This window comes from Toxorhynchites rutilus, chromosome 3, assembly GCF_029784135.1.
Source record: "Toxorhynchites rutilus septentrionalis strain SRP chromosome 3, ASM2978413v1, whole genome shotgun sequence".
NCBI lineage: Eukaryota > Metazoa > Arthropoda > Insecta > Diptera > Culicidae > Toxorhynchites > Toxorhynchites rutilus.
In genome coordinates this window covers 223,714,675-223,727,450 of record NC_073746.1, presented here as the reverse complement: position 1 = coordinate 223,727,450, position 12,776 = coordinate 223,714,675, and the positions used below count along the sequence as shown (strand labels likewise).

General features: G+C 37.1%; 1 protein-coding gene across 1 annotated transcript in view; it reads left to right on the top strand.

Annotated features, from left to right (window-relative positions):
• Positions 1-10,209, top strand: part of LOC129777659 (L-threonine dehydratase catabolic TdcB) — a 31,466-nt gene extending 21,257 nt beyond the window's left edge. Inside the window, exons 5-9 of the mRNA XM_055784062.1 lie at positions 8,530-8,766; positions 8,845-9,137; positions 9,213-9,305; positions 9,375-9,504; positions 9,773-10,209. Of these exons, the coding sequence (XP_055640037.1) occupies positions 8,530-8,766; positions 8,845-9,137; positions 9,213-9,305; positions 9,375-9,504; positions 9,773-9,883 (864 nt within the window). The 3' untranslated portion in view covers positions 9,884-10,209. The remainder of the gene's footprint in view (positions 1-8,529; positions 8,767-8,844; positions 9,138-9,212; positions 9,306-9,374; positions 9,505-9,772) is intronic.
• The last annotated feature ends 2,567 nt before the right edge of the window (positions 10,210-12,776 follow it).

Here is a 12,776-nt window from a genome sequence, read left to right as displayed (position 1 = left end):
GAATTTTCAGAATGTATGCAATATGTGTTGTGTTTAACATCACCTGTGCTGTTGATTGTGATAGGAGTTCTTCGAATGATGTAACATATACATCGTGATTTCCCAAAAAGGTTGCGATTGTGTTAAAGTCGCGCATGGATAAAAGTTTGCTGCTTGGTATGCCATGTTTTGCCATCAAGATTGCTTCTTCAAGTGTTTCTATTTGGTCTTGAAGTGAATCTAAATTTGATAACATCATAAGGTGGTTGATTTCAATAGAGTGATTCTTGATTCTTTGATTTTCAATTGTAAGGATTTGGTTAGCTAGATTGGTTACTTCTTGGATCCTGTTACTTATGGCTTCGTTGATCATAACTTGTTTGTTGTTTTGTGTAATGAGGGAGTTAATTGTTGCGTTGATGATGCGTAGGTCCTCTGCATCCGGATTGCCTGCTACCCATTTCCAAATGGTGCCTAATGTGTCCCATCTCTTTTGTCTTTTTACAAATGGTTTAAGTTTGAGGAATGTTTCATACAATTTATTATTTTTGATTTGTATAAGTTCGTACAACGGATTGTTTGATGGTTCTAGTTGTATTTCTTTATTTACATGAGATATTGTGTCGCCTATTTGGAATAAATCAATTGGATGTACAATGCGTATATATCCTATTTTTGTTCTAGCTTTTCCAAGAGGTATAATTGCAAGTGGGTTGTTGTTGATTATTACAATATTGTATCTGCTTTTGCGTTTATTGTGAGAATTAGTTTTTTCATATGCATAAGAATTTGGTTCATATTGTTGATAAGTTTTTGGGATTATTTTTTCTTCTTTGTTTTTGAAAAGTTTAATTATTTTGTCATTGTTTTTATCTCTTATTCTGGATATTTCGTTAAATGATAAATTTTCTCTACTTTCACCTATGTAAATATTTTTGGGTGTGTTTTTTATAAAGGAATGTATTGTGTTATTGTATCTATGGGCTGCTTGTTGGATTAAACAATGTATTGTCATATCGGGGTTTAAAGCTTTTATGCATCTGGCAATTTCTCTAATGGTTGAATGGCATCTTTCGATTTGACCATTGGTTTCTGACCTGTTTACTGGTGTTTTAAAGATTTGAACGCCTAGATTTAATATTTGTTGTTCCATAACATTGGAAACGAATGAGCTTTCGTTATCAATGACTATTTGAGCTGGTAAATCCCAATCGAATAATAACTGTAATAATACATCTTTTATATCTGTAATGGATTTTGATTTGATGGGTCGAATCTTCAGATATTTAGAAAATTTGTCTATTGATGATATAAAGAGAAAATTGGAGTTGTATATAAATATGTCAATGTGAATAATTTCTCCAGGATAGTTTGGTATTGGTGTTTTTACAGGTATGAATTGTTGTGGGTTTCTTTCATATTTTTCTGTTTTACATATTTCGCAATTTCTTACAACTCTTTGTATTAATTTGTGCATTCCTGGAAAGAAGAACTTTTTTATGATTTGTTGAGAGTTTTCTTTTGCATTTCGATGAGCAAAGTTATGTATATTTTTTATTTCTTCTAACTGTTGTTCTTCATTGTTCAGATCTGTTACTTGTGTTTGTGAAAACCTAGCTTTGACAATTTTAGAATTAAATTGTTCTTTGTATATTTCTTGTATTTGACCCATTATGTTTTCATTTGTTAAAATTCCATTTACAACTCCTGGATTTAAATATTGTTTAAGTGTATCTTTTAAGAATTGTTGAGTGAAATTTGGTTCGACAAATATGTGTCGACTGAATTTTTCAAAAGGAACGTTGTGTTCATGCGATGGAGTTTGTCCGATTTGAAAAATTAATTGATTCCGAAAAACATTGATTGGTGCTTCTGTAGATGGAATGTATGAAGTGTCATCGTTTTCTCCTGAATGAATGGTTGGGGTTAGTGAGTTAATTTGAATGCGTGATAACGCGTCTGCTACTACGTTGGATTTTCCAGGTTTGTAATGCATTTCGTAATCATGCTCTTCTAAAAATGATTTCCAACGTTTTAGTTTGGCGTTGTTGTTTTTTGGTGATAGTGTAAATGTTAGTGGTAAATGGTCAGTGTAGATTTTTAGTTTTGCTCCGTATATGAAGTTTCTAAGAGTTTGTAAAGCCCATACAACTGCTAGCATCTCCTTCTCGTTTGTCGCATAGCTTTCTTCTGTTCTCGAAAGAGTTCTGGAAATGAAGGTGATAGGTCTTTCTCCGTTGGAAAATTGCTGAGAAAGAACAGCTCCTAAGGCTTTATCTGATGCATCTGTGGTGAGTATAAAGGGTTTTTCGAAATCGGGATACGCTAAGACGTCGTTTGAAGATAAAATATTTTTTAGAGTTTGGAAAGCAGCTCGTGCTTCTGTGTCTAATTTGATTGAAAATGCTTTTGATTGATTTTTTGGAATTTGGCGATGGCCATTTTCCCCTCTTAGAAATTTTGTCAAAGGTTTTTCAGTTGCTGCATAATCTTTGATAAAACGTCGGTAGTAACCTGATAGTCCAAGAAATGCTCTTAATTCTTTCAAATTGGTTGGTTCTGGGTATTTTTCAATGCTTTCAACCTTTTTTGGATTTGGTTTTAAGCCGTTTTCTGAAACAATAAATCCTAAAAATTCTACTTCATTTTTCAAGAATTCCGATTTATCCGGTTGAATTTTGAAATTTGTTTCTCTTAATGTTTTCAGTACAGTTTTCAAATTATTCAAATGTTCATTTAGAGTTTTTCCAAAAATAATAATGTCATCGATGTAAACATGACATATTTTGCCAATGTGTTCTTGAAGAATATCATCCATTACTCTTTGAAAGATGGATGGTGCGTTTTTTAAACCAAACGGCATTCGAACGAATTCGTATTTACCGTTGTTTATAGAAAAAGCTGTTTTTTCTATGTCAGATTTTGACATAGGTACTTGATGAAATCCTGACGCAAGGTCAAGTGTGGTGAAATATTTGTTATTTCCAAGGTTTGCTAAAACTGCAGATGTATCCGGGATAGGATATCTATCACTTATAGTTTTTGCATTTAGTTTACGATAATCAATTACTAATCTGTATTTTTTTTCATTGCTCGCATCGAGTTTTTTTTGTACTATCCAAACAGGTGCGTTGTACGGAGAACGCGAAGGCTTTATTATACCATCATGAAGAAGTTTATTAATTTGTTTTGAGACTTCAGCTTTCAAAGTTTGGGGATAAGGATATGATTTACAATATACAGGATTGTCATCAGTCGTTCTTATTTTTGCTTCTACTCTGGTGGTAAATGGTAATTTTTGGTCTGGTGGCTGAAAAAGATCCTGAAATGAGGTTAATATTGCTGCAAGTTTATGTTTTTCTTCGGTGTTTAGATGTTCGTTCCTGATGTGAATTTTATTGATTTGCTGAAAATTATGTTGTAAAAGTGGAATAATATTATTGTTCGGCATAATAATTTTTTCTCCAGAGACATCGATGATTGCTTTAAGTTCTTTCAGAGTATCATGACCTACAATTGCGTCAAATGTTTTTAATTCATGCATGTGGTAAAATTTTATTATTTTGTCGGAGTATGGTTTAAAGAATTTTCCTTGAGAGTATTTGCTGATGGTTATGTTTCCTCCTATTGAAGAAACTGAAAAGGGTTTTGCTACATTGTGTGATATTTTTGTGAATCTGGGATGTATGAAATATTTATTGGAACCTGTATCTACTAAAACTTTTAATGCTTTTTTTTCGCTACCATAATATAGAAAGTACGGTAACGAAGATTTCATCCTAAAAAATTAAATTCTGCGTTTTCAAATTCTTCGTTTCCTTCATTGTCGTCTTGAGTAGTTAATTGCTTCATGTATCTTTCAAAGTATGGATCTTGTTGTATTTGTTTATAATAGTTCTCTTCTGATTCTTCAATGTGTTCTTCTATGGGTTCCTCTTGTTCTTCTTTAATTTGAGATTCTTGTGGGTTATTTGTGGAAATATTAAACATTCGTTGGCGTTTGCGGGGTCTGTTCTGATTTGAATTCTGTGGCCTGTTTCCATAATTTATCATTCTGCTTCTAATAGATTGATCTACTTCCATTGGTTCTGGTGGTGGTTGTTGGAAAGGATTCCTGGGAGGTAATGGTGGTTTTTGGAAGGAATTTTGTGGGAATGCTTGATTAAATCTCTGATTGTTATATCCAAATGGTGGTGGTCTTTGATTATTATATGCAAATTGTGGTGGTGGCCTGTATGGAAAAGGTTTTCTTTGGATTGGTTGTGGGATAATTCTTGGCGGAATTCTAGGTGGTATTGGAATTAAATTTCTTGGTGCTGATGGGAGTTCTGGAAGTTTTGGTCTTGTTAACATCCTACATTCAATGTTTTGAAAAGAAATGCAGTAGCCGTAAGCGGCGGCTAATGATGTTGGTTCGTAGTTTCTGATAAATTTATAAATGTCTCCGTCCAATCCTCTTATGAAAGCATCTATGGCTTTTTTATTATATGTTTCAATCAATGCTCGTGAAGCTTCGGGGTGTACAAATCTTTCATCAGTATTAATTTGATTAGCAATTAGTGAAAGAAGTCTATTTACTTCGTCATAATAAATTTCGAGCGATTTTCCACGTTGTTGGACACTCATTAATTGATAATCTAGTGTCTCTAAATCTCTCTTTTCACCATAGTAGGTAATAAGAGTTTTTTTAATTGAAGGCCAATTTATACCAATATTTGAAGCTACCAAAGCATCATTGGCTTCACCTCTAATTTTGCGTCTGATAGTTTTGCAGACCATGTGAAATTTGTTCTGCTGTTCAACGGAATTTCTTTCGTTTGTTTGGTATAGTTTAACCAAACTAACAACATCGTTGAGCCAGCTGTTTAATTCGCTAGGCTCTCCGGTGAAAATTGGTAAATCTTTCACGAGATCCGGAATTTTTTCAAATGATTCAGGATTAACTCCTGAGCCATCTGGTTTTGTGAAATACAATGGGGGATCACTATAATCAGGATGAATTTTTGGGGAGGCAGCGGCTTCTAAAGCGGCAAGCCTGTTGAGAATTTGGTCGACAGCGTTTTGTTCCATGTTGTTCAACCTTAGTTGATTAAATGCTTCTAATAGATTATCCAGTTTTCAGAAATGTCGAAAATATGTTTGAGAAAAATTTATTTAATATTGTTCAAAGATAAATGTTTATTTTGTCATGAAAAAATTGTATTCAGTATAGAATATTAGGAATAAATGTTGATAAAAAGATTGTTTCGCAATTTTTTAAAATATTTTTGGAATAAAAATATTAACCTGAAAAAAAATTGTATTAAATTATATAGTATTTATTTATTATTTCAAATATAATTTTCAAAAAATATTTTATAAATTACCTTTACTTCCTCTGAAATCAATTGTGTATTATTTATTATTTATTTTTTTGTTATAGTTGGTTAATTACCTTATTTTTTCTGAAATTAATTATTTATTTAATTCACATTTATTTGTTTCATATATTGGATTAATTATTTATTTATTTGATTCACTTGTTTATATAAAATCACTTTTTTAAAATTTGTATTTCACTTTATTTTAATCACTTTGTGATATTCTTGTTTTCCGACTTCTTCCAGTGGAAGTGCGAGTTTTCGAAACCTCTTTCGGTGAAAGTCCTCGTCTTTGATTTTCGGAACCGGAACCTCTGACGGTCGGTATCCTCCTTGGGTCGAGACCAGGCGGTGTCCAAAATCTTTCCGGTGTGGCGGCTGGTTCCCTTTTGCTGATTGCTACTTGTGGAGCCTTTCCACACGGCTGCTCAATGGCGGTCGGAGTTTCGGATTTTTTCGGATAGTTTTAGTTCGCGTCACTCTTCCGTGGCGAATCTTACTATCACTCACTACACTCGCGCTGGTCCCTATTCGGGCGCCAGTTAAGAAACTTCGGACTTACTTAATTTAAAAAAAATATTTTTTCTTTCGGAGTGAAGCTCCGTCTTTTATTTACTGGTTGAAATATAACTTCAGAATGCCTTTACAATTGTTATCCCTGTCTTTTATATTCACTTGAGATGGTTTACAATAATTTTATCTTATCTTAATTCAGCATATTTAGCGGGAACGATCCGGGTGGTCTGATGTGTTGTTGATGTTATCCGGGCCGTCTGGGAATGTTTATGTTTATCGACCGCTGGTCGATATTGTGATGACTCGTATTTTGTTTATCTCGAGTGTCGTTTGTTGAGCTGGCTGGTGTTGCGTTAACTCAACTCTGGAGCAAGCTTACATGGTATGGTTTCTTTCTCGATGCCTCATTTCATCGAAAGAATCTAGGACTATTTAACGAAATGGGCCGAAGATACCAAATTCATCCGGAATTCAGTGGACGAACATGATAACATCGAGAGTTTATTTGGGAATGTTGTTGCTGTGCTCATTGCTCGCGCCGCTCAGTAAAAGGATTCTGTGCAATGAAAGATGCGTTTATTAAACCGAATAAATTAATTAGTTGTTTGTTGTAGAGAAATTTTAAACTTTGCAGTTTATACGCCTCTGAAATGGAATAAGGGACTATGCTACGGAATACGTTTACTGCTTCTCTGCTGAGTTGAGTGTCGATTTCGCCCATATCACGTTTCATCGAGAACAACAGAAGTATACATTGTCCGTTTTGTGGTTACAAATTTTAGTAGCAATTACCGTTTTGTCTCAAATTCCGAACACTTAAGCATTAAACATTAAACATTAAACAGCGGCTCGTTATTCAAAATGGTACTCTTTCCCAAAATTATTTGATTTTTGGATACAATAGAGCCTTTTTCATTCGACTACAACACAATTGATTTACAAATAAATATTCATGATGAAAATATAAAAACAAGTCACAGACTCAAGTTTTGTCTTTGTTAAATAAATTGCCACTTTTGTTTTTTGTCAAATGATATGTTATTCGTACCTTTGGAAGTTCAGGTCCATAAAAGGGTCTGTCTACATATACCAGGTGACAGTGTAAGAGGGTGACGGTTGAGGCCTTGGTCTCTCGACCCAAGCGCCCTCTTTAAGGCGACGTCCAGGTCCGAAATCTTTGGGAACCGCTGGCGACTTCATACGTCATTCCACACAAAACCTGACTAAGAAAATGAATTTTACTCTCGTTGGTTTGCGCCAGCGACCTACGTTCTGCAAGAAAAGAACTTACAAACAAATGATCTTTTTATACTGTTGCTCCAGAATTGGATTGTTCTTGTACCCCAATTTGTGAACTATTGCTGTATTTGCCTGAAAATAGTGTGTTCAAACATCTTCTGCTCGGAATTAAATTCATGTGTCGAAACTTGATTCGAATTCCACTACACACTACTTAAATGCTTTTAATGAGTATTTCTGCATAAAAGCTCATTTCTTCATCCATGTTTAGTAGATTCTTACCTTTTCTAGCACTTAACATGAAAGCAACAAACAAAATAGATGAAACAGATATCATATATAAAAACAGCAAAAATCACTATGTTTGTTGTTTTTCGGAATTTACTAGCGCAAACATTTTTTGCAAATGCTTAATATTATAAATTATAGGCTGTAACGACCTGTAAATTATGTTAAAATGAAGCCTGTACCCAAAGGATGTCAGGGTTTTAATTATTCAATTATTTATAACATTAAAGCTCAGTAAATTTACGCGGAGAGATTTTATCAAGAGACCTATTTTGGACGTTAATATTCCGCTGTCGTATGATAGAAGGGGCATAACAAACATTTTATTCGAAAATGTAAGGTGAATGATGTTTGTTGCATTCATATCCAAAATTTTTTTCAATAGCTCAATAGCACGATTTTATTTCAGTCTTATCAATGCCCTAGACTAATGAAGGAGAGGTATGATAACTGCTAACTGCTACATGCCTAATTATTTTCTTGCTTTTAGTACATTATTATGTTTAATCACAATTTAACCGTTTAACTTAAAAAGATTTTTTTACTTATTTTATTTTATCTCAGAATGCATCCGTAGAACATGCACGAAAGAAACTCTTTTCAGAAAACTTTAAATATATTCATTTATTGAGAATTGATTCAGACACAACTTCGAACAAATGATTACTAAGGAAACGGTCACCTATGTCATCTTTGCGGTGGTATCACAAATATAATCCACCCCTTGTTTTTTCAGCGCGAATCAAACAATTCATTGGAACTTCAATTTTATCAAAATAACAATTTTATCAAAATAATATCAATATTATTTTATCATTTGACGCTTGACAAGTGCTGTATCGCACCACTAAATTGTTTACATAATAAGATAATACACACACGAAAACTATACCAACAAAATTGGCAAAAACTACCCAAAAATGAGTAAATAAAATTTTCATTCCTGAAAAAGGAAAAAAACCATAAAAAATACACGTTTTGATCATGTTAAACCCTCTTTGAGAACTGCTGATATAAATGCTGAGCACCAGTTTTACCGTTAGAATTAATCTTTGTCTATATCACTGTCAAACAACCCCATTTAGTCTAGCGTGCGAGGCGTTCACATAGCCACCCATTCAGATTCTGGATTCACTTCACATTGCAGGGATCGGATATGGGAGAGGCGAAAAGGATCGCTTTGAAAATGGCCCATGATACCGGACTGACGTACATAAACGGTTATGACCATCCACACATCATGTCAGGTCAGGGTACAATCGGGCTGGAAATTGTCGAGCAAGTTAGCAACATTGATGCCGTTGTTGTTCCGGTTGGCGGCGGCGGTCTCATCGCTGGTGTCGCCACTGCCATAAAAAATTTAAGCCCTCAAACGAAAATCATTGTAAGCCACTGTGACATGCAAGCGCATCCAGCTAATACTGCTCTTCAATGACTAAATCACTAACGTTTGTAATTCCAGGGTGTAGAATCGGAAAAGTGCCCGAGTTTTACAAAAGCACTGGAAAATAATGCGCCAGTCTATACCCCTAACAGGGAAACGTTGGCCGATGGTTTGGCGGTACCGCAAGTTGGTTACAATGCTTTCGCTACTACTGTTCCTCTGCTGGACAAGATGATAGTGGTGAAGGAGGAATGGATTGCTCTGGCCATTCTGAGATTGGTTGAACTGGAGAAATGTGTTGTCGAGGGAGCTGGTGCATCTGGATTAGCTGCCATTCTCGCCGGCCATTTAGACGAGTTCAAAGGAAAAAGGTTGCAATTATTCTTCTCGTTATCAAAACGTATTTCTCTTGCTAATAATTAAACTCCTTTTTATTGCTGGCACAGAGTTGTACTGCTCGTTTGCGGGGGCAACATTGATACAACAATGTTTGGCAGATGCTTGGAACGTGGAATGGCTGCCGAAGGTCGGTTGCAAAGGTAACTCGAGAACATCCGCCAATGTGGCCTAGCGCACAAAACGAACAAGGTCTAATGGTTCTATTCCAGATTTACGGTACAAGTCAGCGATAGTCCTGGGGGTGTGGCCAAGCTGTGCAACCTGTTGGCACAACTTGGCGTTTCCATTAAAGATATAATGCATGAACGTGCTTTTATCCGGGATTTACACACTGTCGAGGTAAGTAAATTGCACATAAATGCGAACGCGTTTCGAACAGACAAAGTTTTCCGTACATACGGATGCAACTAATGGGTAAATAGATGGAAATCGCCATCAGACTTGAACGTGACTTCGCAAAGCAACGCATCGATTCACCAAGGGACAATTGCTGTTGTATTGTTCTATGCCCCTCGTTGTACCTTCCATTATTCATTGGATATGCAAAACATGCTCCCTGGATCGAGTTTCTGCCGGCGTGATAATTTGTGTTTTCCGCTTGTTTCAGGTCAAAATTATCTGTGAGACACGTGACTGGAACCACTCCCAGGAGATGCGGAAAGCACTGCAGGAGTCTTATAATAACGTTTACTTCTATGATTATCCAATGGCGATTTGATGGATTTGTGTGCGTGTTTACGTTTGCTCAGAGAATCAACATATAGGATAAATATGCGACCTATGTGCCGCATCCACACATCAACTGCTGAAGGGTACGAACCTGACCAGATCCCTTGGTGTCCTGTGCCGCTCGTTTATCATTTTCGGTGTATGTTGTGTCTCTCAATGTTTGTTGTTTTATGTTTAAATAAACTCGAATGGTCGACTCGGAATAAATTGTTACGTTATTCTGCCTAGATAATAGTAATGTCATACGAACAATGATTTAGTCTTCACTCTTGTGTACTATTCTGTTTTCATCGAAGAAAAAATAAAAAAATATGCTAAAACTCGGGTTTTTTTTTGTAGAATGACCTTTTAGATCTAAACAGGAGAACATCGGCAATGATACTGCGCTTTCTATTAAGAAGTACTGAACTTTTATAAGAGCACTCTCAATATCTTCCATTGAAATGCATGTAACATATTATACAGAACTTTAAGTAGCATTCATTTAATACCAATTCACTTCGTAAAAATCGTACAATCACTAGGAATCACTAACTGCGCCATGTTGTAGTGTGTATCTATTTCTACGCAGAGGATACTGCTCGTTTAAGCTAGTCAAATCACTCATACTGCTTGTGAGTTGTATTTACTATTCGTACGATCACTCCTCATAAGTTCTTGATAGGGTTTTGATTTGGTAAACAAGCTGACCAGTCCAGAATCTAAACCATGCCATGACCTTCTGGATCTTATGAATTGATGTCAAATTATCCCATTATCACATTTTTGCATTTGCATTTGGTAGCTGGTGTTCGAAATCACCCCAAATGAGTTATTTGAAATGATTGAAAACTAAAGATGACCTACGAATAAGAAACTAGAAATTCGTGTGAAATTGACGTTAATTTTGTAAAGGAGGGAGAGTTTTTCCATCTGTAGTTATGAAACACTGGAATTTTAGTTTTTTGAATGTTTCACGCCTGGATACATCAATCAGTTCACATGACCGGTCTCATAAATGAAGATAGTTATTGTATTCCACACTATATACTTCAATTCAGCCGAATTCTTACATATCTCTGGAAAATCAGAAAAATAAAGTGATTCTATAATTATGGTTGGTAAATGACTGGACTAAGCGTACCGTCGGTACTTCGCGTACCTACAGGCATAAAATAGACCCCATTCGTAGTCTTTAGCTTCCTGTCCAGTAACTCCTATCCCTACCTCCCGTGGTGCCGGCTGGGGTACGAGTAACCATAGTGAAGATTTGGTAACCAACCCCGGTGGGATCTTGGTCGTAGGGGCCTATCTTGACAGGGAAGGGGGCCTATCCGAGCATCTGTTCACCATGGAGGTGCGAATCAAAACAGCGTCTGATTCCCTTGTCATGGGTGGCTGATCACTGTCTTCGTGCCAGCGGGGACTCTAAAAAGAGCTGTGCACGACGGTCCTCTGGCGAGACAGGGGGTTGGTGCAGGCCCTGCAAGCCATCCGTAAAAATGAAACACACAGGAAATTCACAAAGAAAATCGAGACAGGACAATCGGACTAGACCCAAGCAAAGAACACCGACTAGAGATTGGAAACTCGGAACATGGAACTGCAAGTCTCTCAATTTTCTTGCGAGTACCCGAATTCTTCCGGAAACATTGAGAGCCCGCAATTTCAACATCGTAGCCCTGCAGGAGGTGTGCTGGAAAGGTTCGATGGTGCGATCGTTCCAAGGTAGGTATACCATCTACCAGAGCTGTGGCAACACACACGAGCTGGGTACAGCTTTCATCATGATGGGGGAGATGCAAAAACGGGTGAAAGAATGTGCAGATTGAGGATACGAGACCACTTCTTCAACATCAGCATTATGAACGTCTATATCCCCCATCTAGCTAGCACCGATGACGATAAAGAAGAATTTTACACGCAGCTAGAGCGTGAATACGATCGCTGCCCAATACACGACATCAAAATCGTCATCGGTGATTCAAACGCTCAGGTCGGCCAAGAGAAGGAGTTTAGATCGGTGATTGGTAGGTTCAGCGCCATTCAGCGAACCAACGAAAACGTCCTAAGACTTATCGACTTCGCTGCCTCCAAGAACATGGCCATACGTAGCACCTTCTTCCAGCATAACCTCCAATACCGTTACACCTGGAGATCACCACAGCAAACAGAAACACAAATTGACCACGTTTTGATCGACGGTCGACACTTCTCGGATATCATCGACGTCAGAACCTCGACAGCGACTCGACAAAACGTGGAACGATACAGACTGAAGCGAAGGCAGAAAACACATCTCTTTCGCGAAAAAAAGCGCCGCCTGGTAGAGAAAGAGTGTGAGAAGATGGAGTTTCTTTATCGTTCTCAAGAATCGCGGAAGTTCGTCAAGAAACTAAACGCCTCGCACAAAGGCTTTGTGTCGCGAGCCGAAATGTGCAGGAACAAGGAAGGAGGCATCTTGACGCGAAGGTGATCGAAAGGTGGATGCAGCACTACGATGAACACCTGAACAGCGCGCAGACAGGAGACCAAGACGGCGTTGAGGAGGACTACACCGGCGCAATGAACAACGACCCCCGACGATGGGTGAAGTTAAGGAGGCCTTTAATCAGCTAAAGAACCACAAACAAGCTGCTAAGGATGGCCTCGTAGCGAAGCTCTTCAAGGGAGGTCTGGGAAAACTTGTAGAGTGTATGCACTGATTGATAGTCAGGATCTGGGACACAGAACAATTATCGGAGGAGTGAAAGGACGAGGTAACCTGCCCCATCTATAAAAAAGGCGACAAGCTGGATTGTGGGAACTATTGCGCCATCACAATTCTGAATGGTGCCTATAAAATTCTGTCTCAGATCCTCTTCCGTCGTCTATCGCCAATAGTAAGTATATTTGTGGGAAGT